This window comes from Jaculus jaculus, chromosome 8 (genome assembly GCF_020740685.1).
Source record: "Jaculus jaculus isolate mJacJac1 chromosome 8, mJacJac1.mat.Y.cur, whole genome shotgun sequence".
In the NCBI taxonomy this organism is placed as follows: Eukaryota; Metazoa; Chordata; class Mammalia; order Rodentia; family Dipodidae; genus Jaculus; species Jaculus jaculus.
Window position 1 is genome coordinate 128,392,696 of NC_059109.1, and position 27,461 is coordinate 128,420,156.

The 27,461-nt window shown below is 45.2% G+C and overlaps 1 protein-coding gene across 2 annotated transcripts in view; it reads left to right on the forward strand.

The window, feature by feature from the left end:
* The window catches only part of Arfgef2 (ADP ribosylation factor guanine nucleotide exchange factor 2), a 113,173-nt gene that overhangs the window by 35,103 nt on the left and 50,609 nt on the right, over positions 1-27,461 (forward strand). Inside the window, exons 5-16 of one of the 2 annotated variants that reach the window (XM_045155851.1) lie at positions 268-447; positions 1,674-1,908; positions 6,196-6,264; positions 8,791-8,942; positions 12,631-12,761; positions 14,671-14,905; positions 17,040-17,139; positions 18,227-18,366; positions 20,333-20,441; positions 21,132-21,315; positions 25,257-25,368; positions 25,807-26,012. In XM_045155851.1, coding sequence (XP_045011786.1) covers positions 268-447; positions 1,674-1,908; positions 6,196-6,264; positions 8,791-8,942; positions 12,631-12,761; positions 14,671-14,905; positions 17,040-17,139; positions 18,227-18,366; positions 20,333-20,441; positions 21,132-21,315; positions 25,257-25,368; positions 25,807-26,012 — 1,853 coding nt within the window. The remainder of the gene's footprint in view (positions 1-267; positions 448-1,673; positions 1,909-6,195; positions 6,265-8,790; positions 8,943-12,630; positions 12,762-14,670; positions 14,906-17,039; positions 17,140-18,226; positions 18,367-20,332; positions 20,442-21,131; positions 21,316-25,256; positions 25,369-25,806; positions 26,013-27,461) is intronic. The other variant, XM_045155852.1, reaches the window with a different exon arrangement.

Below are 27,461 nucleotides of genomic sequence, written 5' to 3' on the forward strand. Positions count from 1 at the left end.
TTAGAATTTAGAAAAAACTAGCCAGACATGGTGACACACACCTGTAATCCCAGTACTCAAGATCTCTGAAGGTTTGAGCCTAGCCTTGTGTACATACTGAGTTCCAGGCAAGACTAGGCTAAGAGCAAGATCATCTGCCTCAAAGGAAAAAAAAGAGAGAGAAAGAGAGAACTTAGGAAAACTAAAACATCTAGAAAAGTTTGCCCAGGGGCAGTCAGGAGGCAAGTAGTCATTCATGAAGGTGACAGTTTCTGATCTCTGTTTCAGGCTCTTCTGACAGCAGTGACTTCTCCGCACATTGAAATTCATGAGGGCACGATCCTGCAGACAGTGAGGACATGTTACAATATCTATTTGGCCAGCAAAAATCTCATCAATCAAACCACTGCCAAGGCCACACTCACCCAGATGCTGAACGTCATTTTCACCCGCATGGAAAATCAAGTGGTGAGTCACAGCTTCCGGCAGCTGGGCCATGCCTCACTTGCATCAGCTCATGAATGTAAGGATTCACTGGCACCAGAGAGCTCATCCTTCCTGAGAAGTCTCAGCCTGTGTTTTTGTTCCCATTTTCAATATTTTACTTTCCTGTTTGAGAGAAAGAGGCAGATGGAGAGATGAGTATGGGCATGCCAGGGTTTCTTGCCACTGCAAATGAACTGCAGACACATGCGCCATTTAATGCATCTGGCTTTACATGGGTACTAGATAATTGAACCCTAGGATGTCAGGCTTTGCAAGCAAATGTCTTTAACCACTGAGCAGTCTCCCCAGCCCCTCATTCCCATTTTCAAATCAGAGAACAAATGTAGTATGGAATTTGAAGTTTGCATTCAGAATTTCCTATGAGTTTGTCCCAGTCAAAAGTTTGCTTTGAATTTATTTCCTTTTAAAAACATTTTACTCTGGGCATGGTGGCATACACCTTTAATCCCAGCATTTGGGGAAGAGAGGTGGGAGGATTGCTGTGAGTTCAAGGCCAGCCTGAGAATACATAGTGAATTCCAGTTCAGTCTGGGCTAGAACAAGGCCCTGCCTTGAAAAAACAAATGATCAAACAACAACAACAAAAGCAATATACCAGGGCTGGATAGATAGCTTAGCAGTTAAGGTGCTTGCCTGCAAAGCCAAAGGACCCTAGTTTGATTCTCCAGGACCCAAATAAGCCAGATGCACGAGGTGGTGCATGCATCTGGAGTTCATTTGCAGTGGCTGGAGGCCCTGGTGTGCCCATTCCACCTCCCTCCCTTTCTCTCTCTCTCTGTCCCCCTTCCTCTCTCAAATAAATAAATAAAATATAGTTGGCTCAGTGGTAGAGCTTTTACCTGCCATGTACATGGCCCTGGATTTGATCCCCAGAAAACAAATCCATGCAAAAATTTTGTCCTGCTGATTAGAGATTTATTTATTTGTGTGTATGCGTGTGTGTGTGTGGAGAGCGTGGGCAAGTTAGTGAGAGAAAGTGCCAGATTCTTATATTACTTTTTGCATCTGACTTAGATGGATGGCTGGGGAATTGAACCTAGGCCAACAGGTTTTGCAAGCACGCACCTTTAAATACCAAGCCATCTCCCCAGTCCTTGATTAGACAATTATAAAGCAATAGGCTGGTATTATTCTTTACCAAAATTGTAGGACCATTTAGATGAAATCCCTTTTCTGTTTCTTTTTAGTTGCAGGAGGCTAGAGAATTGGAAAAACCAATCCAGTCGAAACCCCAGTCCCCTGTGATCCAGGCCACAGCAGGATCCCCAAAGGTCAACCGATTGAAGCAGGACCAGGCACAAAGCAAACCAACAACTCCTGAGAAAACAGATTTGCCCAACGGTGAACATGCCAGGAGTGGCCTAGAAAAAGTGAGCTCAGAAAATGGAAATGTTACACCAGAAAGAGGTCCACCTCTCTCAGGTACGGTCAAGCCAGCCCTCCAAGGGTGAGAGGGTATCCTCCTGGGGCTGCAGGGCACACTAGGAGGTGCCTGCTAATGTTGAAGTCTGTTTCTTGGCCTTCTCTTGGCTTCCCCTTTGCTTTCTCCTTTTGGGATGGTGGCCAGCCAATGAGGCCTGACGTTTGATGTCCTGTTGTCAGCTGGGCAGCCTTCTCTAAATAGCTCCTGGAGCAGATCCAGCTGCTACTTTTTTTTTTTAAATTTTTTATTTATTTATTTGAGAGCGACAGACACAGAGAGAAAGACAGATAGAGGGAGAGAGAGAGAATGGGTGCGCCAGGGCTTCCAGCCTCTGCAAATGAACTCCAGACGCGTGCACCCCCTTGTGCATCTGGCTAATGTGGGACCTGGGGAACTGAGCCTCGAACCAGGGTCCTTAGGCTTCACAGGCAAGCGCTTAACCGCTAAGCCATCTCTCCAGCCCCAGCTGCTACTTCTTCATGTCCGCCTTGGTGCATTGGGTTCCAGTTGAGGGCACTTGTCTCCGTATGCTAATTGGGTGACCAGTCATTTGGTATAGGTCTGCTCTGTGCTGAGGAATGCCACGCCTCGTTCACCCACTCACAGTGCATCTCTAGGCCTTGTCCTGACCTAGTGGTCACAGGTCCCATCTAGATCCTATGAGTAGTCACAATGCCATCTAGGCAGCCTCGTGGATAGACAGGCAGATGGCTTGTAGACAAATAGCTCATTTTCTTCCTCTGGTCACCTAACATGAACTTGATTTTCATAATCAAGTTATTTTATTAAGAAATTAATAATAGTTAATAAGAAAACTTTATACAGTAAAAATAAAGAATAAGGGCTGGAGAGATTGCTTAGTGGTTAAGGCACTTGCCTGCAAAGCCAAAGGACCCAGGTTTAATTTGCCAGGACCCATGCACAAGGTGGCCAGAAAAAAATTTTTTAATAAAATATTAAAAACAACAACACTGTAGCAGGGTATGGTGGCACATGCCTTTAATCCTAACACTAAGGAGGCAGAGGTAGGAGTATCTCTGTGAGTTCAAGGCCAGCCTGTAGCTACAAAGAGAGTTCTAAGTCAGCCTGGGCTAGAAAAAAATAAAAAACAAAAAATGCTATAGTTCATAACATAAAATAGTCAGTCTGAGCTGAGGTAGTGTGTACTGACATTTCATGGCTTAGTGACATGTGCAGTGCAAAGTGCACGTGTGTGTGTGTACGCAAACCAAACCAAGGCTTCAAGGAAACTGAGTGATGCAACACAAGCAAACTAACTAATTGAAAGTGCTTTCATTATGGTTAATTGGAAAATTTCATTATGGACTTGGTCTATGGTCCCCAGGCAGGTGACAGGAATGAGCAGGCTTTTAAGGCGTCAGGAATTGAACAAACAGCCTCCATTTGAAACACACAGGCTCATGGAAATTACCAGGGACATGTTCTTTCCAGGAGCATCTTAAGCAGTGTGTGTGTAGTCTGAGTAACTTCTCATCAGACTCTTGGTGTGTACAGGTGAGGGAGTTGAGGCTTGGGGAGGTTGAGTCTCCAGAGCTTTTGCTCTTAATCACTCTATTGAGTTCACTTCCATGAGGGAGCATTTTCTCCCTGATGTTCTTAAGCCAACCTGCTCATTTTCTCACCGCTGAGAGATGGGCTTCTTTTTTCCTTATTATATCATAGCACCAATCCACATAGTTTTATTTATTTATTTTTGTTTTTTCAGGGTAGGGTCTTGCTCAAGCCCAGGCTGACCTGTAATTCGCTATGTAGTCTCAGGGTGGCCTCAAACTCACAGTGATCCTCCTACCTCTGCTTCCCGAGTGCTGGGATTAAAGGCTTCTGCCAATATGCCTGGCACCAATCAAAATATTATGGCACCTGGAATGGACAAGAGTCAGGCAGTGGGACGTCTGTAGAGCTCATGTCCTGTTTGTGTAGTAGGGCAGCCTCCTTCTAGCCAGCTGTGACCCTCTGGTTTTATGTGATATTTTGTGCAGTTTGTTTTGATCTGTTGGGCTCTAGGGACTGAACCTAGGGACTTGTGCATGAGAAGCCATTCTCTCATTACTGTTTTATTATATTTTGAATTTTGTGACAGGGTCTAACTATGTCCCGGCTGGCCCTGAACTGTATTCCTCCTACCTTAACCTCCTGTATTGCTAGTATTATAGGCCTGACCACAAGACCAGGTTTTAGGGTTTTTGTTTTGTTTTGTTTTGTTTTTGAGGTAGGGTCACACTTTAGCCTAGGCTGACCTGGAAGTCACTATGCAGTCTCAGGGTGGCCTCGAACTCATGGTGATCCTTCTACTTCTGCCCTCTGAGTGCTGCGATTAAAGGCAAGCACCACCACACCCAGCTGGCTTCATTTATTTATTTATTTATTTTTTATTTGAGAGTGACAGAGAAAGAGGCAGAGAGAGAGAATAGGCATGCCAGGGCCTCCAGCCACTGCAAACAACTGCATGCACCCCCTTGTGCATCTGGCTTACATGTGTCCTAGGGAATTGAGCCTTGAACTGGGGTCCTTAGGCTTTACAGGCAAGCACCTAACTGCTAAGCCATCTCTCCAGCCCTGGCTTCAGGTTTTTACTGGAAGTCAGGAGTGGTTTTCCTGCATAGTCTCTCAGTTAACTGATGGTGGCAGCTACTTCAGAAGCTTTAAGAAGCAGTGTTGGCTGAGTGACCATATATCCACAAGCCAGAGCACCTGCCCACTATCACTTTATGGCCTCTGGTTACTCTCACTGAGCCACCAAGGCCTTTTATAAAGTGACTGCATGTTGTTTGGATGCTGACTGTGAACAAGGTGCTTTGTACCAGGTGCTTCAGAATGGGCAGTACAGATCAGAGACAACCCACACAGCTGAAGTTTCAGCATCAGAGTGTGTGGAGACTGAAAAAGGGGAAAATGTGGTTTTTAGCTGGGAATGTGTGGCTCAGCAGCAGAAGGCTTGCCTATCCTGTGTGATACCCTAGGTTCAATCCCCAGTATTTAATTTTTTTAAAAAATGAATTTCTGTAGTATCTGGTCATATGCTTACAAATCAAGGTGTGGGCAAGAGGTTCCTAGTGAGGTTTTTTTTTTTTATTTTGGTACTTATTTAGCATAAATTTACACAATATTACACAATTAGTACATCAAAAGTTATTTGTGGATTGTATTGCTTGAGACAAGCTAAAGAGTACTGTTAGCTATGTACAGAATATAAGTGGGGCATAAATGGCACAAAATTAGACTAGTATGAGAATGATTTAGGCTCAGGTAACTAGTCCCGTCTAAATCACGGTTTTAGGTAAACAAGTGAGTTAGGAGATTGTGGTGGTGGCTGGGGACTTCTCTAATTCCTGTTCAGCTCATTTTTGCCCTTTAAGAAAAGCATGATGCCAGCAGTCCCACATGAGACTTGGCTGTTGAGAGAGCTGTGACTGTTAAGTGCTGGGTGAAAATGAAAGTGCTTAGCACTGTTCCCTAGGCCCTCAGAAACAAGCACGGAGCTCGTAAACATGGTGACTCAGTTAGGAGCCTTCATTAAGACAGCTGTAGAAGAGCTCTTTTGGTTTTATTCATTTAAGGTAATGGCCTTCTGGGCAGTATGATGTTTTATAAGTTGGGGTTTGTGTTTCTAAAAGTCTAGTCAAACATTATTCACCCCATAAACTTTTCCTGGCCATGCACTTTTAATCCCAGCACTCGGGAGGCAGAGGTAGGAGTATTGCTGTGAGTTTGAGGCCACCCTGAGACTACATAAAGAATTCCAGGTCAGCCTGGACTAGAGCGAAACCCTACCTGGAAAAACAAAAGCATAAACTTATCCTGGACTAATTTATTTTTTCAAATAAAGAATATAGGTACTGAGCCTTTTTGTTTGGAATTCAGTAAAGAATAATTAAGTAGTAGTCACATTAGAAACCTCATTCTAAATCGTGGGTTTGTGGGGTGAGAGTGGCAACTAGCAAAGGACATGTCACTTACCAGGGCTCTGTGGATAGTCAGGGGAGGGTGGTGAGGTGACCCGAGCCAGGCAGCTCAGACTTAGGAGGAGAGTTCTGGCCTGGTGTCTGGCCTGGTGTCTGTGCTCCTGGAAGCAAGACTTGAGAGTGAAGCAGACACTGCCCATGGGCTTCCGAATCCAAGGGGTGTTTCTGTGGGACAGAGATCTGGCCACAGGGAGGATTCATTTGCCTCCTTTGCCCACTGGACCGTGATTCTAGAGCGATGTTGTACTGAATGCCTCCTATTCTCTGTTCCCTGAAAATGCCCTTGTGTGCTCATGTGTACAGGGATTGACGACGGGGCCCAGGAAGTGGTGAAGGACATCTTAGAAGATGTAGTCAGGTCTGCTGTGAAAGGTACGTGTGAAGGACAATGGTCTTTTATAAAGCCTTCTTCCTCCCAGAGGTCCTCCAGCTATCATCCCATGGTGAAGCTCCTGCTGCTTCCCAGTAAGCTCATGGAAACCAAGTCTGCTATTGCCTTCCAACCTTCACTTGGCATTCTGCCATTACCTGGTCTCAGGAACTGGTCTTGTCCTTGCCTGGGTTGGGTAAAGAAACTTAGACTGGTCAGTAAGAGTGTTGGGTACTCCACCAGGAAACATGGAGAGCCACTCCAAATGCATTCCAGAACAGAAGTTTTCTGGACAGACACTGATGTGCTGAGGGACCCTCCGCACGTCAGTGGGTAGCAGGCAGGCACTCAGGGAAGTGTAGATTTAGTCAAAGCTCCTCACTCTTACGGTATGCTGTCTTGCATATGTAAAGTGAGTAGGGTTATTTTTTCCTGTTTTTTTGCTCCAAATCTTGGGTCAGTGGCTACATGTTGAACACTGTATTTTAGTGCCATTAATTGGGCAACAAATTAAAAAAAAAAAAAAACCTCATTTCAGTCAGCAATTTTTAAATGAAAGAAAAATGTAATCAAGTACCAGTGATCTGACTATATCAGATATAGCAAATCTTGTCTCGTGGAATGTTTTTCATTTATTTATGTGCATATTTTTGTACTGGAATATGAATTTTCTTTTTAAAAAAATATTTTGCTTATTTATTTAAGAGACAGAGGAAGTTAGTATGGACATACCTGGGCCTCCTGCCACTGCAAACAAGTATCAGACATAATACATCTAGCTCCATGTGGGTACTGGGGAATTGAACCTAGGCCATCAGGCTTTGAAAGCAAGTGTCCTTAACCTAGCCCTGGGACATAATTTTAAATATTAATTTCTAACCTGGCATGGTGGTCCATGCTTGTAATCACAGGACCTAGGAGGCCAAGCACAAGGATCATGACTTTGAGGCTAACCAGCAGGACTAAATACAGTGAGGTCCAAGCCAGCCCAGCCTATAGGGCATTACTCTGCCACAAAACAAAATTAATTTGTGCTCGGGCAGCCATTTTTTATTCAAGTGCTAGGGATTGAATTCTGGACCTTACACGTGCTAGACAATTCTGCTGCGGTTGTACTCCATCCCTAGCCTGGAAAGCCATGTTCCTATTGTCAGGTTTCCAGAAGCCCTCTATAGACTCCTATTAGTTACTTATTAAAAAGGTCATAGCTTTGTATTTGTTTCTGGGCCTGTTCAGGAAGTCATCAGATAATCAATATGTGACTTACTTGTTAAGTAAGGGGTAAGCCAGGCATGGTGGTGGCACATGCCTTTAATCCCAGCACTCGGGAGGCAGAGGTAGGAGGATCGCCCTGAGTTCGAGGCCACCCTGAGGCTCCATAGTGAATTCCAGGTCAGCCTGGGCTAGAGTAAGACCCTACCTCGAAAATCAAAAAAAAGAAAGGAAAGGAAAGGAGAAAGGAAAGGTTACTTTGGCTTAGCAGCTCCAGGGAGTACAGGTCATCGTGGTGGGAAAAGCACGATGGCAGACACACGAGGTGACTGGTCATGTTGTCCTACAAGAGAGAATGGGTATTCCAGGACCTCTAGCCACTGCAGACAAGCTCAAGACCCATGTACCACCATGTGAATTGCTTATGTGGGATCAAATCCCGGTCCTTTGGCTTCAGAGGCAAGTGTGCCTTAACCACTATGCCATCTCTCTAGTCCCGCTTTCTCGTTTTTATTCAGTCCAGGACCACAGCCCATAGAATGGAATTGCCCACAGTGAGGGTGGGTCTTCCTGCCTCAACCCTAACCCTGTTTGAGAAAATCACTCATAGATGTGCCCAAAAATCTGTGTTCATGTTGATTCTAGGTCTAATCAGGTAACAAGCCAGATTAACCATTACACTTTTTTTTTTAATCTGTGGATTGGAGATATGGCTCAGTAGGTGAAGTGCTTGCTGAGTTTGGATCCACAGTACCTATGTAAAAATACCTTGTGTGACAGTGTGTTCCTGTAATCCCAGCACTGGGGAGGCAGGGGCAGGGAATCCCTGGGGCACTGAGTAGCTAGTCAAGTCAGTGAGAGACCCTTCTCACAGAATGAGGTGAAAAGCAACCGACCAAGAACCTGATGTCCACATGTGGCTTCCACACATATACAAGCATGCATATGCCCCCATACCACATGCACACAAAAACTGTATTTTTCTTGTTGAGCTGCTCCTCATCTTTTGGGAATGATGGGGCAGGGTGGGGTGAGGCAGCTACACTGCTTACCTGTACAGGCATGGCTGACATGAACTTCAAAAGGAATGGACCCCTGAAGGGGCTGAATGTTGTGGCCCTAATGGTAACACTTTGGACAAGACACATACACTAACCTTATCTACCTTGGCCAAGTACTATGTCACTGTGGGCTGGGGGAGAGGGAAGAAGGAAGAAAACAGTATTGGGAGTCTATGTGGATAACTTCTTTCTGGTCTAATGAAGTCTTTTAGGATGTGTACTCATTTGGCAGTGACTTTGCACTTGTGTCTTAAGAAGCAGCAGAAAAGCACGGTCTGATGGAACCCGACAGGGTCCTGGGTGCCCTCGAGTGCCAGGAATGTGTTGTTGCCCCAGGAGTGGATGAAAACTCACAGACCAATGGCATAGCAGATGACAGGCAGTCATTGTCGTCGGTGGATAATCTGGTACGTGGGCCAGCATCCTGCAGATACATTTCCACTTTTACCTTTTAGAAGATGCAAGATCATGTGTTTATCAAAGAAGCGAGTTAAACATGCGAGTCCCTGTTCAGCTGTCAGTCCTGCAACCCTTGTTGTACTGCAGACGCTTGGTGGATAGCAGGCTCAGTTCTAGAAACAAGCTAATGGTGGGTGTATGTGCATACCAGTGCTTCTAAAGCTTTTTCTTGAGCTTTTAAACATGTACGTTTTCTGCCATCTTCTTCTCTCAAAATGGCATGAATTCATTATAGAAACATAAGAAAAAAAGAGAAGGAAAATATTTCCCTCTGTTGGGAAATTAGTAGATATATGTAAGTTATTATTTAAATCCTCCTAGGCTTTTATCCTTTTTGTACATTTTTTTTTTCTGATTAAGTGGACCACATACATGCTGTGTTGTTAGTTTTTTTTAATCTTAGTACTGAAGATTGTGCATGCACTCCACCACTGACTACACACTCACAGCCTATAAGCATGAAGCACTTAATATGTAGAGTGAACATTCTTTCAGGCCTATAGATGTGTCTGTATTATTGGTCTAGTAGTGCTATTGCTGTCTTGAAAATACAAGGTTGGCGAGATGGCTTAGAGGTTAAGGCACTTGCCTGCAAAGCCAAAGGACCTTGGTTTGATTCCTCAGGACCCATGTAAGCCAGATGCACTAGATGGTGTATGTGTTTGGAGTTCATTTCCAGTGGCTGGAGGCCTAGGCATGCCCATTCTTTCTCTCTCTCTTTCTCTGAAATAAATCAATACAAAATAAAATTTAAAAAAATAAAATGGCATATATGAACACTCAAAACAGGAAGTAATGTGATGTGAACATCCTTCTAAGACCCCACTCTACACCACTTTCTCCAGAGTTTACTTTCTCATCACTGCTTCCTCTCCCCCTCCTCAGGACCCTTTTAAATACTTTTCCTCCTAACCATCACTCCTGTTTCCATGAACATGAATTTGTGTTTACTTTTTTGTGGATGTATGTGTGTGTGTTGTGAGACATTGTCTCACCCAGGCCTGGAACTCACTATGTAACCCAGGCTAACCTAGACCTCCCACCAGTTCTCTTGCCTAGTCTCCCAAATCCTAGGATTATGTGTGAGCCACTGCCGCCCCCTCTAATAACAGTGAATGCCTAAGTTGTATGTGTGTCAATACAGAATATTTTCAAGAACCAGTTTTTGTCCCCTTGGAGTTTTATCAAGGGCATACCTAAATGCATACAAGAGATTTGTGTCTGATAGACTGGCTAGGACTTGCTTTAGGCACTCAGCATTATATCACATCGTGGACATCTTCCTATGTCAGCAGACCTAGATCTAGCTAAATTTGTTTTCCCAAAAGTCTGAGAAGTAAGGGCTGTAACTAAAATTTTTAACACCCAAGTAAAATTCTCTATGGCTTACCATAAGCTGATTAACCAGTACCCTGCCAGCTTTTTGTATTATTTTCATTTTACCAGGGGGGCACTTCATAGTGAGCATCCTTATGTAAATCTTGTGTGCATTTCTGGATCCTTCCTTAGGATAAATTCCTGCAAGCGGTATCTGGGTCAGAATTGGAAGCTTTGTGACTTGAGATGTAGTTCAGAAGTAGAGTGCTTGCCTAACATGATCCAAGCCATGGGTTCAAGTCCAGCACCACAAAAATAATAAAAATGAAGAGAGTATATGTGTGTTAGAGCGAGGTATGATGGCATATATCTATAACGTCAGCCTAAGAGGGCTGAGGAGGATCTGATCAAGTTCAAAGTCAGCCTGGATTACATAGACAGACCCTGCTTCAAACGAATAAAACCAAATATTTAGAAGCTTGGAGGCCTTTGATGCTTACTAGCAAGTCAGTTACTTAGGTTTGTTTTTCACTTGTCTTTCGTAGTGAAAAACCCATTCATGGCTTGTGCCCAGTTTTTACTTGGGAGGCATTTTTTGGTATTTCCTTAAAGAGTCTAAGAACTCCTGTGTATGAAGATTACTGATCTTTGTTGTATATTGTAAATGTCACTGTATTTTGTTTTAAGTATAATTTTTTAAATGATCTGATTCTACAATGCCTATCCTTTCTCATGCATTCTACGTGTATTGTTAGAGTTCCCTTCTTTTCTTATTTTTAGAATTATTTTTTAAAATGTTTTCATTTGTTTATTTGAGACAGAGAGAAAGTAGGGACTTGTCAAGGCAATAGTTCACTGCAAGTGAACTCCAGACACATGCCCCATTTTGTGTATCTGGTTTTATGTAGGTACTGGGGAATCAAACCCAGGCTGTCAGGCTTTGCAAGCAAGTGCCATTAACTGCTGAACCATCTCCTCAACCCCAAGATAACATTTCCCCTTTTTGTTTTTTGGTTCTTTTTTTTGGGTGGGGGGGTGAGGTAGGGTCTCACTCTAGCCGAGGCTGACCTCTAACTCACAATGATCCTCCTACCTCTGCCTCCAGAGTGCTGAAATTAAAGGCATTTGCCACTACACTTGGCTTAGAGTGGTGTTTCTTGCCAAGCAACATAATTGCCTCCAATTAACTTGGTCATTTATTATTTTTAAAAATCCAGGGCTGGAGCAATGGCTTAGCAGGTAAGGCACAGTGACGCAAGTACACAATGTCACACACACACACAAGGGGTCACATGCATCTAGAGTTCAATTGCAGTGGCTGGAGGCCCTTGCATGCTAATTCTCTCTGTCTCTCTCTCTTATAATTTTAAAAAAAAAAAAAAAAAAAGGCCAGTCTGTTGGGCTTGCCTCAAAAAAATAAAAATAAAAAATCTATGCCTGCTTTTTGTTTGCTTGATTTTTTTGTTCTTTTGTTTTTTGTTTTTTGTTTTTTGAGGTAGAGTCTCACTGTAGCTCAGGCTGACCTGGAATTCACTATGTAGTCTCAGGGTAGCCTCAAACACACAGTGATCCTCCTACTTCTGCCTCCTGAGTGCTGGGATTAAAGGCGTGTGCCACCACACCCAGCTTGTTTTTGTTTTTAACACATATTTTGAAAATTTATTTGCAAGAAGATAGAGAATGGACATAACAGAGCCTCTTGCCACTGTGAACAAATTCCAAATGCACTTGCCACTTTGTGCATCAGGCTTCAGGCAAGAACTTAGGAATCAAACTCAGGCCATCAGGTTTGCAAGCAAGAGCTTTTAACCACTGAGCCATCTCTCCAGCCCTTGATTGTGTGTTTTTGAGACAGGTTCTCATGTTGCCCAAGCTAGCTTTGAACCCCTGATCTTCTCTCTTTATCGCCCAAGTGTTGGGATTACAGGTGTTTGCCACCACACCTGTCCTGATACCAACTTTTATTTATTTTTATTTTTAAATATATATTTATTTGAGAGAAGAAGAAGGGGAAAGAGAGGTTCACTAGGCTCTTGCTGCTGCAAATAAACTCCAGATCCCATTTTGTGCATTTGACTTGACTTGGATATTAGAGAACTGAACACAGGCCATCAGACTTTGCAAGCAAGCACCTTTAACCACTGAACCATCTCTGTAGTATCCTGATTCTAACTTAAATGAATAAACAAAAAGGTTTACAGTTTCTCTGATAACTCCCCAGCAGCACTTGTTTTGCTGTCTTCCCCCTTACCTCCTACTTGAACAAATACAAGATAATTAATATTTGTTCTGTTTTGCCCCTTGGCTTTCCCCCCCTAGGAACCAGATATGCAAGGACAGCATGTGGCTACTAGGTTTTCTCACATTCTGCAGAAGGATGCCTTCCTGGTATTTCGTTCCCTGTGCAAGTTGTCCATGAAACCCCTTGGAGAAGGACCCCCAGACCCAAAGTAAGATCAGCAGTTCTTGTCTGTCTGCCTCCTCATGGTCTAGGAGTGTGTGGCTGTGTGTTTTGTCTGCTCTTGTCTTCCTCCCTCCTCTGGCTGGCCTTAACATTCATTTCCTCCCTATCTCCACTAACCAAAATCTTGTTCAGGCTGGGCATGGTGGTGCATGCCTTTAATCCCAGCCCTCGGGAGGCAGAGGTAGGAGGATCACCATGAGTTTGGTTTGAGCAGACTCCACATTTCATCTTCATCCCAGAACAGCTCCAAAGTGGCCCCAGTGACTGAACCTCATCTGAAGAATGGGAAGGTGGAAAATAAGCCTCAGGGATGGCTAAGTGGAATGAGATAGAGTTGTCCTGTGGGGCCTTGCACTTTATAGGCAATATAGGTTTCTGGTCCTCATTAATAACCCTCAGTCCTTCTGGAAAATGCTGCTAGTATTGTTATTGTGACAACCATTAGGAAAATGGTTTATGAGAATTATCCATTCCTTTCCATTCCTGAGCCAGGGTCTTGGTGTGTAACCCAGTTTGACCTTGATCTTCCCATCCTTCTGTCTCAGCTTGCTGAGTGGTGGAATTGCAGGAGTGTCGCCATGCTCATTTTCTTTTTCTTACCATTCCTGAGCTTCGGTAGATGGCGGAGAAGACTTGTGGGGCTGGTGGGCAAAGAGAAGCTGAGTCTGTGCCCCACACAGTGATGTGAAGTAATGGACTCCATGGCTCCAGCTGCAGAGCCATGCTCCATGCTCACTTGACTCACTTTGCTCCTGCTCCATCCTGTGCTTTGTGTTGGGAAGAGACAAGAAGAGTAGGAGCCGGCCACTCATATTCTCAGAGGGCCTGTAGGCTACCAGGCCCACCTCATGTCTCTGCCCTCATCCTACTGGTGTTTAGGTACTGTTGTTAATTCCTAACTCACTGGCCTCAGAAAACTGATTGGGCATGGTGGTACAAGCCTGTAATACCAGCACTTGGGAGGCAGAGGTAGGAGAATCAGGAGTTCAAGGCAAACCTGAGAGCCTGTCTCAAAAAGAAAATTCTGTTCACTGGTAGATGAGAAAAGTATTTTCAAGAAACATATGGGCTAGAGAGATGGCTTAGTGATTAACAGTGCTTGCTTGCGGGCTGAGAGATGGCCTAGTACTTAAGGTGCTTGCCTGCAAAACTTACAGACCCACCATATTTGATCTCTCTCCAGATCCCACCTAAGCTGAACACACAAAGCTGAGGCAAGTGCAAAGTCACACATGCCCACTACGTGACACAAGCATCTGGGGTTTTCAATGGCTGAGGCCCTAGTGCACTAGTATTAATTCCCTCCCCATCCCCACTACACTCTCTCTCTTTAAAAAAATGTGCTTGCTTGCAAAGTTTGCCAGCCTTTACTCAGTTTCCCAGTACCCACATAAAGCTGGGCAGAAAAAGTAATGCTTGAGCCTGGTGTTCATTTGCAGCAGCAGGAGACCCTGGTGTAACCATATATACACATGCAAAGGAGTTTTTGTTTTTGTTTTTTGTGATGAAACTTCTGCTTTAGCCCATCCCTTATAAACCAGCACTCAGGAAACAGAGGCAGGATCAAGACTTCCAGGCCAGCTTAGACTACAGAGCAAGACCCTACCTCAAAAACTGGATGTGATGGCATATGCTTGTGATCCCAGCACTAGGCAGGCAGAGGCAGAAGGATTAATCCACAAGTTCAAGGCCAGCCTGGTGTACTTAGTTCTGAGCTGCATGGTGGTGCACACCTGTAATCTCCTCCCTGGGAGGCAGAGATAGGCGGATCTCTGTGAGTTTGAGTCTACCCTAGGCTAGAGTGAGACCCGACCTTGACAAACAAGCAAAAGAACAGGAAAAGCTGCTTAACCCTCCGTTGCCAGTGCCACCACTGTTCCTTACTTTCTCTGCAGGTCCCATGAACTGCGTTCCAAGGTGGTGTCCCTGCAGCTGCTCCTCTCCGTGCTACAAAATGCTGGCCCAGTCTTCAGGACTCATGAGATGTTCATCAATGCAATCAAGCAGTATCTTTGTGTGGCCTTGTCCAAGAATGGTGTCTCTTCAGTGCCTGATGTCTTCGAACTGTCTCTCGCCATTTTTCTTACTCTTCTTTCAAACTTTAAAATGCACTTAAAAATGCAGATAGAGGTACTGACTTCCAGTTTTGTTTTGTTTTTTAAGTTGGGGACTGTATAAGTTGCTTATTGGCTATGATAAATACCTGACAAAGCCATTTAAGGAAGGAAGGGTGTATTCATCAGGGTTCTCTAGAGGAACAGAACTGATAGAATGAGTTGTATTAAAAGGGAATTTATTGGATTAGTTTACGACAGTCCAACAACAGCAGATTACAGGCTTGAGAGTCAAGGAACCATGTAGCTGCTCAGTCCACAAGACTGGATGCCTCAGCAGTCCCAATCCAGCACTGAAGGCCTGGAGGCTTCCTGGAGGGATGCTGCTCTTCCGTCCACGCTGCTCTTCAGTCCACACTAGAAAGCAGGAAGCAGCACCAGCAGCCAGGTGGGAGGGGAGGAGAAAACCTTTCTTCCCAGAGCTGCTTTTAATAAAGCCTCCCCTCTGAGAGGGGAGCCCACTCTGGGGGAAGGGCTCACCCCGGGGGAAGGATTCCTCCTTTAGTTAACTCTTCCTGGAAGCAACCTCAGAGACCCACTTATGAGGAATGTCTGTGGGTTATATAGTTCAAGAGGATACAGTCCATCTGGTGAGGAAGGCACAGACAGGAGAGTGAAGCAGCTGATTACATAGCACCCTCAGGAAGCAGAGCTGAATTGATGGTCCACTTGCTAATGAGCCAGCCATGGTGGCTAGTGCCTGTGATCGCAGCATTTATGAGATCTAGAGTTCAAGGTCAGGGACTGGGGAGGTGCCTCAGTGGGTAAAAACCTTGCCTTGTGTATCAGTCAGGGTTCTGTAAAGAATAGAACTGCTAGAATGAATTATCTTAAAAAGGGAATTTATTGGATTAGCTTATGGTAGTCCAATAGCAGTTGCAGGCCTGAGAATCAAGGAGCCTGGTAGCTGCTCAGTCCACTTGGCCAGATGCCTCAGCAGTCTGGATCCGGCACTGAAGGCTTCCTGAGGAGCCGCTGGGTTTTGATCCACGTGGGTCTTCAGTTGACAGTGGTCTTCAATGTATGCTGAAAGGCAGCCAGCAGCTCCAGCAGCCAAGTGGAGAGAAGGAAGGGGGCTTCATTCACTCAGAGCTTCCTTATATAAAGTCCCCGGCTGAGAGAGGCTGCCCGCTCTGGGGGAACGACTTCCTCCTTCGGTTAACCCTTCCTGGAAGCAACTTCGGAGACCCTCCCAAAAGGGATTTCTGTGGATTACTAAACGGGTCAAGTTGACAACACCTTAACTATCACACCTTGCAAGCATGAGAACCTGAGTTCTATTCCTAGTATTCATGTAAAATGCGGGATGTAGTGGTGTGCACCTCCAATCCCAGCACTGGGGAGGCAGAGATAGGGGGATCCCTAGAGCTATCTGTCCAACCAGTCTAGCTTAATTGGTGAGCTCCACACCAATAAGAAACCCTGTCTCAAAGAGAATGGACAACATTCCTCAAGGAGTTCAAGGCCAGGCTCAATTACATGAGACTCAGTCTCAAAAAAGAGAGAGAGCCTGGCATAGTGGTACACACCTTTAATCCCAGCACTCAGGAGGCAGAGGTAGATGAATTTCCATGAGTTTGATGCCACCCTGAAACTACATAGTGAATTCCAGATCAGCCTGGGCTGCATCTAGCACACAGATTATGCACCTTAAACCTTTGGTGAAAATGAAAGGTATTCTAGACCTAGGGATAGAAACTTCATGGAAAGGTATTTTCTCACTCATTTCAAAGTTTGGGTATCAGCAAGTAGAAGTAGATTCTTTTTCTTTTTGGTTTTTTGAGGTAGGGTCTCATTCTAGCCCAGGCTGAATCCTGCTGGTGGTTCAGCCCTAAGAGCTTCTACAGTTATCCCAGTGCTTGGGAGGCAGAGATAGGGGCATCACTGTGAGTTTGAGACCAGCCTGGGACTACAGAGTGAGTTCCAGGTCAGCGTGGGCTAAAGTGAAACCTTCCCTCACTGGAAAAGAAAAAAAAAAAAAGTCCCAACACATTTGGGTCCTAGATTTGCACCTGGCAGCTCTGAGTGGCTCCGTCTGCTGGCTGTTCCTGATGAGGCCAGGCTCCTAGGCTCTTCAGCAGCAAGTGTACACATGTTCTACACTGTAGGGACGCTCCCCATTCTGTCCTCTTTGTCTTCCTGTCATACAGGTCTTCTTCAAAGAGATTTTCCTCAACATTTTAGAAACCTCCACAAGTTCCTTTGAGCACAGGTGGATGGTCATTCAGACCCTGACGAGGATCTGCGCAGGTATGATCACTGAGAGCCCAGAGCAGCACTCAACATGGCTCCTGGTACTGTCTTCTGCCGAAACAAACCTAAATCTTCTACTCGTCCTTGTAAAGTTCTGATGAAGAGCTGAGAAAATCATTCCCTTAAAAGATTTATTCTCAGCCGGACATGGTGGCACACGCCTTTAATCCCAGCCCTCATGAGGTAGAGGTAGGAGGATCACTGTGAGTTCAAAGCCACCCTGAGAATACACAGTGAATTCCAGATCAGCCTGGGCTAGAGCAAGACCCTGTCTTGAAAAAGAAAAAAGATTCATTCTCAGGGCCAGAGAGATGGCTTAGCAGTTAAGGTGCTTGCCTGCAAAGCCTAAGGAGCCAGGTTTGATTCTCCAGATAAGCCAGATGCACAAAGCACCACATGCATCTGGAGTTTGTTTACGACAGCTAGAGGCCCTGGCACATCCATTCTCTCTGTCTCTCTTGTCTTTCTCTGCTTGCAAGTAAATAAATAAAAATATTTTTGAACAAAGATTTATTCTCACTGGTTTAGTCCCAGCATACCTCTCTTCCAGAGGATGACGAGTTTAGGCTGATTTGTGGGAACTTTTGGTGTTTGTGCTAAGAATTCCACATCCTGGGTGAGAGGGAATATAAGACTATAACCTATGTAAAAAATAAATAATATTTTTTAAAAATCACACATACTAGAAACACCCAAGTCCTGGTAGATTGGGACCCCTAGTCTGGGCAACCTTTTTGCAAGCTGAGTATTGTTAATTAGCAACAGGGTCCAAGGTTTTGGTGTCACCACCCTTGATTGGGCCTGACCTTATGCTACCTTAGGATTCCATGCATAGCCAGTGCTACCACTAAGCAGCCCCTCACCCCTCTGCTGATGAGAAAATTCAACTTTTGATAGGTGAACCAGACTGCCTGGGATCTCAGTAAATGCAGAGGTGGGCTTAAGGGCAGACCCTCCAACCCCAGTATTTCTGGCATGCCTTACCTGCCTGAGGCACAGCCACCTTCAACATAAGATCACTAGGAAATTTTTATGGCAAAGTAACTTTAATAAGAAAATGTAACTTGTCTTGTTATTTTCCAAGATGCCCAGTGTGTTGTGGATATTTATGTCAACTACGACTGTGATTTAAATGCTGCTAACATTTTTGAGCGCCTAGTAAATGATTTATCCAAAATCGCTCAGGGAAGAAGTGGACATGAGCTGGGAATGACACCTCTACAGGTAAATTTTCTGAGGGTGTGGTTGTATTTGAGGGCTACAATTCAGTGAGCATATATTGAGTGCCACCACATGGCAGCCATCAGTCTAGGGGTGCAGCAGGGACAGCACCCACATGCACACAGTTTCTGCCAGCGTGAAACGACAGTCCAGTGAGTTGTCAGGTACTGACGCACCGCAGAGAGGTGGCAGGCCTGGCAAGGAAGCAGTGGAGGCGGGTTCTATGATTCTGATGAACCATCATAAGAGGAGACTACAAGAAATATGTCTGAACAGAGTGGCCCCAGGAAGCCAGTTCATTCTCAGTTCACCCTCCAGAGACAGTGTGGAAAGCCAGTCCATCTCCAGGTCAACAGTAGAACCTTCTTGATGAATGTCCTCACAAGGGAAGAGTGTGCTCGGATAACCGTATGACGAGCTCAACTTCTGTGAGCCCCTGGGATTATGTAGACAGTCCTGGCATGTGGCTTTTCCTACAGGAAAAGTTCTCAGTAGAGTCACAGAAAGATTGGGCTGCCTGCCATGTTACTGTCAATCACAACTTGTATTCTCTTTTATTATTTAATTGTTTATATGTGTTTATTATGCAAGCAGAGAGAGAGAGAGAGAATGGGCACATCAGGCCTCTTACCACTGCATATACTCTCCAGATGCATGCACCATTTTGTATCTGGCTTTAAGTGGGTACTGAGGAATTGAACTATGACCATTAAACTTTGCAAGCAAGTGCCTTAACCACTGAACCATATACCCAGCCCCTTATATTGTTCTTTTTTTGTAATGTAAGAAATTCTATTTGTAAAGCAAATGATTGCTCAGGCCAGTAACCCCAGCACTTTGGAGGCCAAAGCGAGATTACAAGTTTTAGGCTAGTGTAGTCTACATAGAAAGACCCTTTCTCAAAAAAACAAAAAATAAAGGGCTGGAAAAATGGATTCATGGTTAAGGCAATTACCTACAAAGTCAAAGGACCCAGGTTCGATTCCCTAGTACCTACATAAAGCCTGATGCACAAGGTGGTACATGCGTCTGGAGTTCAGTGGCTAGTGTGCCTGTTCTTTCTCTGTGTCTCTCTCTGCCTCTTTCCCTCCTCTTTCTTGCAAATAAATAAAGAAAAAATATATATTTTTAAAAACCTGTGTAATTAAAATCAGGTTTTGGTGTGTTTTTTTTTTTTGAGGTAGGGTTTCACTCTAGCTCAGGCTGACTTGGAATTCATATGTAGTCTCAGGGTGGCCTCGAACTCACAGCAATCCTTCTACCTCTGCCTTCCAAATAAATTCATAGTGATGCTCCTACTTCTGCTTCCCAATTAGTATAATTTTTTTTTATTTGTAAGGTAAACCTTAAAATGGCAAAGATTTGTTAGTATTTATGAAATAAATTCTACCCAGAATTCATATAATTCAATGGTCTTTTCTCTTTTTCTAAGATCTTTTTCCTTTTTTTTTTTTTTTTTTGGTTTTTCAAGGTAGGGTCTCACTCTGGTCCAGGCTGACCTGGAATTAACTCTGTAGTCTCAGGGTGGCCTCGAACTCACAGTGATCCTCCTACCTCTGCCTCCCGAGTGCTGGGATTAAAGGCGTGCACTACCACGCCCGGCCTAAGATCTTTTTCTAAGATTTAAGACCTTGTCACTTAAAATTTGGGTAGGGGATTGTTTTTGTTTGTTCGATTGTTAACATTTAATTATACAAGCAGTGAGTGAGAACTTCCTTCAAAGTCCAAGTTGCACTTTTTGGTTTAGGAAAGACACGTGTCCTGCTTCTGCTTCTGTGGTATTTGTAATGAACTCCTTGGGAGATGCCCAGGGTTTTGGTGTGTCCCTACAGACATGTCAGCTGGTCACATTTCCTTGGGCTTCCTCCTCAGTAGTACTGCATGCCTGATAGCCTCACGGGACTCTGTAAGAGCCCCAGCTCTGCTGTTCATTTGTCTGTGAAGTCTGTACCTTGTCACTTTGGTTTAGGAGCTCAGTCTGAGGAAGAAAGGCCTGGAGTGTCTCGTGTCCATTCTCAAGTGCATGGTGGAATGGAGCAAGGACCTGTATGTGAATCCCAACCACCAGGCCAGCCTCGGTGAGTGAGCACTGCTGCTGGCTCCACCACTTACTGTTGCCAAGATAAGTTCTGAAATTGGGCCAAACAGTGGTGTTTGGTAAGTTAATCCACATGGACTTAGGGGGGGTCATGTGAAGTTGTTGCTCTAGCCGTTGTTAGCCTTCTCTCCAGCCTTCGCCGGCTTGAAGTGTTACCTTTTTGACAAAGCAGATTCTCCTGCACGTGAGAGTCCATTGCCCTTACAGCAGTGGCCTTAACACTCCCCTCCCTGAAGTCTCTGCAAGAGTCCTGTCGAGTCCCCTGACATGACTGTGTTTGGTCCTCCCTCACTGCCACACTCTGGCTCAGGGTACCGGAGGATTGCTCTGCACTGCTCTGTTTCACTCATCTGCTCTCACATAAATGCCACGCTTTTCACATCATTAGAGTCGTATGAGTTTGGGTTCCTGGAAAGGCAAGTTCTGTTCCTTAGTAAGCATCTGGATTATTTTGCATATTTTACCCTATGTGAATGTTAGAATTGCCTCCAGTTCTGTGAAAATGGGAGTTTCTGAGCACTAAAGGGAGTTGCGTGATCGGGAGGTCCTCCGCTGTGACCCTTTAAACGCACATCCACACCTGAGAAAGGAGCCGTGAAGCCACTACCGGCCCGACCTTGTTTGTGTCCTGTCTGCTTACTCGACTTCCTATGCTTTTATGTCACTGCAGGTCAGGAGCGGCTCACAGATCAAGAAATAGGTGATGGCAGAGGCCTTGACATGGCAAGACGGTGCAGTGTGACATCCATGGAGTCCACGGTGTCCTCAGGGACCCAAACAACCATCCAGGATGACCCAGAGCAGTTTGAGGTCATCAAGCAACAAAAGGAAATCATTGAACATGGCATTGAGCTGTGAGTGTGGCCATGATGGTGGCATCTCTCAGGGCCCCTGGCAAAGCTGTGTCTTTTCTGGGACCTGAAAGCTGACTACTGGCAATGGCAGCCCATGCTGGCCTCTAAGCACAGGGAGGGAGTAGGGGAGAGTACACATGAGGATAAAAGAGCCTTTGTGTGGCTTATAGAGCCTTGTTTTCCTTTTCTCATGACAAAAAACTGAGCCACTTTAGAAGACACAGAAGTCCCGTAAGTCCAGCTCGTTGGAGTCTTAGATAGGACTCGAGGTCAAGGCCATCCTGGGCTGCATAGTAAGACTCTATCTTAGAAAGCTGAAACAAAGACTTTACTAACGGTGAAATTTGCACTGATGGCATTTCTTCCCGTCTGCGTGATGAGTGCTCCTAGAGCGCAGTGTTTGCTTGACCCATGCGCACATTTCTCTGAACCAATTGTAATTTGTAGCTCATCTTAGGAACGTGAGTGCTCTCCATGTGACCATGGCATCATTGTTGTAATGACTGGCCCCTCTCTGTTTTTCCCTAGCCTTTCACACTCTGAACCTGTGTAATCACATATCCTGTTTAGCTTTTGAACAATCAGAAAGTTCAGTTACTTTAACAGCTGAAGTGGCACCATGTACTTACTGAATGGAAAATACGAGTCTCCCCCTTTCTGTCTCACCACCTCTTAGGGTGTTCTATTATTCCCACAGCAACAGAATGAACATATTTTTTTCTTTTTGAGATAGGGTCTCCCTCTAGTCCAGGCTGACCTGGACTTCTCTATGTTGTCTCAAGCTGGCCTTGAAATTGCGGCTTTTCTCATACCTCTGCCTCCCAAGTACTGGGATGAAAGGCATGTGTCACCACACCCAGCTCTAAAGTAACTTTTTAAAAAATTTATTTTTATGAGAGAGTGGGAGGGAGATAATTGGCATGCCAGGCCTCCGGCCACCACATTTGAACTCCAGGCACGTGTGCCATCTTGTGCGCATGTGTAACCTTGTGCGCTTTCATCACCTTGTATATCTGACTTACATGGGACCTGGAGAGTTCAACATGGGTCCTTAGGCTTTGCAGGCAAGCACCTTAACCATTAAGCCATCTCTTCAGCCCTGAAATAACTTTAAAAAATATATATTTTATTCAAGCCATGCATGGTGGCACATGCCTCTAATCCCAGCACTTGGGAGGCAGAGGTAAGAGGATAACCGTGAGTTTGAGGCCACCTTGAGATTACATGGTGAATTCCAAGTCAGCCTGGCCTAGAATGAGACTCTACCTTGGAAAAAAAATTATATATATATATATATATATAATTCATTTAAGAGAGATAGAGCCAGATAGAGAGAATGAGCTCATGAGGGCTTCTAGCCACTGCAAACAAACTCCAAACACATGTACCACCTTGTATATCTGATATTATGTGGGTACTGTGGAATCAAACTCAGGTCCTTAGGCTTTGTAAGCTAGTGTCTTAACTCTCCAGTTCTAAAGTAATTTTTTCATTTTTTTTTTTTTTTAATTTTAGAGTGAGAGAAAGAAAGGGAGAGGGAGAGAGTTGGTATGCCAGGGCCTCAGCCATTTCAGTTGAACTCCAGATGTCTGAGCCACCTAAAAGGCATGTGCAGCCTGGCACTTGCCTCACCTTTGTGCCTCTGACTTACATGGGATCTGGAGAGTCAAACAGAGGTCCTTAGGCTTCGCAGGCAAGCACCTTAACTGCTAAGCCATCTCTCCAGCCCATTTTAACTAATTTTTAAAAATATTTTATTTTTATTTATTTGAGAGAGAGAACAAGGCAGAGGAAGAGAGAGAGAGAAAGAATAGGTGCACCAGGACCTCCAGCTACTACAAACAAACTCCAGATGTGTGTGCCCCTTGTACTTACATGGGTCCTGAGGAATCGAGCCAAGGTCCTTTGGCTTTGTAGAGAAGTGCCTTAACTGCTAAGCCATCTCTCCAGCCCTAGAGTAAATTTTTTTAAATCATTTTATTTATTTATTTTATTAGATACAGAGGGAGAGAGAGAATGGGCATGCCAGGGCCTTTAGCCACTGCAAACGAACTCCAGATGCGTGCTCCAAAATGTGCATCTGGCTTATGTGGGACCTGGAGAATTGAACCTGGGTCCTTAGGCTTCACAGGCAAGTGCCTTAACCACTAAAGTAACCGCTGCAGCCCTAAAGTAACTTTTTAAAAAGACACTTTGGGGCTGGAGAGATGGCTTAGCGGTTAAGCACTTGCCTGTGAAGCCTAAGGACCCCGGTTCGAGGCTCGGTTCCCCAGGTCCCACGTTAGCCAGATGCACAAGGGGGCGCACGCTTCTGGAGTTCGCTTGCAGAGGCTGGAAGCCCTGGCGCGCCCATTTTCTCTCTCCCTCTATCTGTCTTTCTCTCTGTGTCTGTCGCTCTCAAATAAATAAATAAAATATTAAAAAATAAAATAAAATAAAATAAAAAGACACTTTGATTTAGTATACTGCAGAGAGAAAAGTTGGCAGGGCAGTGATGAGCTAGCTACCTACAGTAATACAGTAATTTTTTTTTTGGTGTTTGAAAGTAGGTTCTCACTCTAACCCAGGTTGGCTTCCTACTTCAGCATCTTAAGTGTTGGGATTAAAATCATGTACTACCACAACCAGCTTACAGTAACTCTGGTTTTTTTTTTAAATTATTTATTTATTTATTTGAGAACGACAGACACAGAGAGAAAGACAGATAGAGGGAGAAAGAGAGAATGGGCGCGCCAGGGCTTCCAGCCTCTGCAAATGAACTCCAGACCCGTGCGCCCCCTTGTGTATCTGGCTAACGTGGGACCTGTAGAACTGAGCCTCGAACCGAGGTCCTTAGGCTTCACAGGCAAGCGCTTAACCGCTAAGCCATCTCTCCAGCCCTCTTTGTTTGTTTTTTGAGGTAGGGTCTCACTCTAGCCCAGGCTGACCTGGAATTTTTTTAGTTTGTTTTTTTGAGGTAGGGTCTCACTCTGGCTCAGGCTGACCTGGAATTCACTATGTGTTCTCAGGGTGGCCTCGAACTCACGGTGATCCTCCTACCTCTGCCTCCCAAGTGCTGGGATTAAAGGCGTGCACCACCACGACTGGCTGGAATAATTCACTATGTAGTCTCAGGGTGGCCTTGAACTTGGCAGCTATCTTCCTACTTCTGCCTCCCAAGTGCTGGGATTAAAGGTATGCGCCACCACACCCAGCAAGTCCAAGTTTGTCTGTGTCCCTGCCCTGTTTGTGTCCATGGCTCTCACCAGTTTGCTTGTACATAATTTTCACTCTCCAGTACAGGGCCTAGTAGAATGTCGACCCCACTGACTAGTCGCCTTACCTTTCCACAGTAGAAAGCATGCAATAAGTGTCCAGAATTTAGGCCATATTGTTTTCAAGGAAAGGAAGTCCTGGGATGAACAGCTTGAGGCTGTGTGGTGGGTCGTGAAGACATTAGAGATCCAGCCTCCTATCTTTTGGCTTTACCACCTTAAGCACAAGATGACTGGCAACATTCACCATCGTCACCTCCTCTCTCAGTCACAAAGGATCCTTCCTCAAAGTACCTGCACCCCTCTGCTCATATTTCAGTAGCTTGAACTTTGTAATATGGCTGTACTTGACTTCTGCCTAACTCACAATCTAGGGTTCTGTTGGCACTGAAGAAAGGAAGTGTAGAAGCGGGTGACAGCCAATTAATTCTGCTGTCACTGGGTCAGAAATTGAAGGCAGGCCAGACTTGGTGGCCGATACCTATAACCGCAAAGGTTGAGGCCGGAGGTTCGGCACTAGTCATGGCAGCCTGGACTACACAGAGAGACCTGAAAAACATCAGCTACTAAATTGAAGGTGGAATTGGCTCCTCACTAGCTTGTGTGTGATGACTTGTTTACAGTGTCCTGTCATCATTTACCTCAAATACCAGCTTTCTTTCTGCTGTGTTCTGTCTCTTGAAACAGGTTTAACAAGAAGCCTAAGCGGGGGATCCAGTTTCTCCAAGAGCAGGGCATGCTGGGGACAGCAGTCGAGGACATTGCCCAGTTCCTGCACCAAGAGGAGCGCCTGGATTCTGTAAGGCGGGGTCGGCAGTGTCATGTGTCTGTGTAGGCCAGTTCTGAACTTCACCCCAACCTTCGCTGTCCCCAGGCTCAGTCTGCCACGCACCTGGCTCCAGCAGCTCTGCCCTCCCCTAGCACAGCATAGCATCCTTGAGAGCTGCATATCTAGGAAATCCTTGTTGTCGATAGAGTGCCCTCCACTGCTGGAACTGTTCTCTAGATGAGTGTGCCTACTGGCTCTGCAATTTTAGACCACTTATTTCTCCTCTTCCTCCCATCATGGCAGGTCAGCCTGCATCTGGAAAGATCAGGCTTTCCCATTCTAGCAGTCATTCACTGAGGACACATAGGGCCATTGTGTTCAAGCCACCTCTGCCCTCACCCTGGCTGTGTTTCTTGCTGTGGGTTTACACTAAGCAGGGCTGCATGTGAGTGAATGTGCATGTTTCAGACCCAAGTCGGTGAATTTCTGGGTGATGGCACGAGGTTCAACAAGGAGGTGATGTATGCCTATGTGGACCAACTGGACTTCTGCGAAAAAGAGTTTGTCTCAGCCCTGAGGACATTCCTAGAAGGCTTCCGCCTGCCTGGAGAAGCCCAGAAGATTGACCGGTTAATGGAGAAGTTTGCTGCAAGATACATAGAGTGTAACCCAGGGTGAGCACTGAACCAGAGTCCCTTCTGCAGCTTTCTTTTGGCTGACAGAAATCTTGGTTTGGCTGGGGCTTGGACTTAATCTTTGTAACTGTATGCCAAGAAATTGAAGCTTCTGTTCACTGTGTGCCAATCCTGTGCTGAGTGATTTCTCACATAAGACCTGTTTGGATCCCCAGTCTACACACAGGGAGATCGAGGACCAGAGGCTAAGTAACTTGTGCAAGTTCACTCAGTTAGTTCAGCTGGTCCTCAGGAGGTAGAAGCAAAACAAACAGTTGTTGGAAACTTGATAGTGACATAGTTGGCCACAAAGAAAAAGAAACAGTGGGCTGCAGAGGTGGCATAACAGTTAGAGGAGCTTGCTTACAAAGCCTGTTGGCCTGGGTTTGATTCCCCAGTACACAGATACACAAAATGATGCATGCATCTGAAGTGTATTTGCAATGGCAGGAGGCCCTGGCATGCCCACACTCTCTCTCTCTCTTCCCCATTCCATCCCTTTCTTTCTCTCTCTCTCTCCTTGCATATACATGTACACACACACACACACACACACACACACAGGCTGGGAATACAGCTTAGAGGGGAGAGCACTTGCCTAGTATGCACAGGGTTCAGCTCTAGCACTGGAAGAAATAGGAAAAAGGTCTTGTGACTACTCACCCATCGTCCAGCTCCTGTAGAAGAGCGAGGCTACGAGCGGAGTGGAGGCAGGTGGTACCTCATCTGCAACCAGGAGCAGTGTTGTATCATGTGGAACTCAGACACTCTGGCTTCTCTTGGATCACATGCTGCAAAGTAGGTTGTACAAGTGGCTGAGTAACTTAAAGCTACCCAAGTGCATTTCTTTTTCCGAGGTAGGGTCTCACTCTAGCCCAGGCTGACCTGGAATTCACTCTGTAGTCTCAGGGTGACCTTGAACTCACAGCTATCCTCCTACCTCTGCCTCCTGAGTGCTGGGATTAAAGGCGTGCGCCACCACGCCCAGCCTGGGTTACTTTTGATGGGTGGCTGCTATTGTAGGAACAGAAAATATACAACTAACTTAATCTTAAGGGAGGTGGAAAATGGAGAGGGTAATGAGTGTATGTAACATGAAAGCAGAAGTTGGGACTAATTGGAGGAAGCAGAGGGACTAGCCAGTGGGGCTGCAGGTGGGGGGATGACAGAGAATCAAGCGTAGCAGTGTGTGTGTGTAGATACCCTGATGAGGCCCATTACTTTGTGTGCTATCCTGAAAAACTTTTTTTTTAATTTTTTTTTGTTTTATTTATTTATTTGAGAGCGACACACAGAGAGAGAAAGAGGCAGAGAGAGAGAGAGAATGGGCGCGCCAGGGCATCCAGCCACTGCAAACGAACTCCAGACGTGTGCACCCCCTTGTGCATCTGGCTAACATGGGTCTTGGGGAATCGAGCCTCGAACCGAGATCCTTAGGCTTCACAGGCA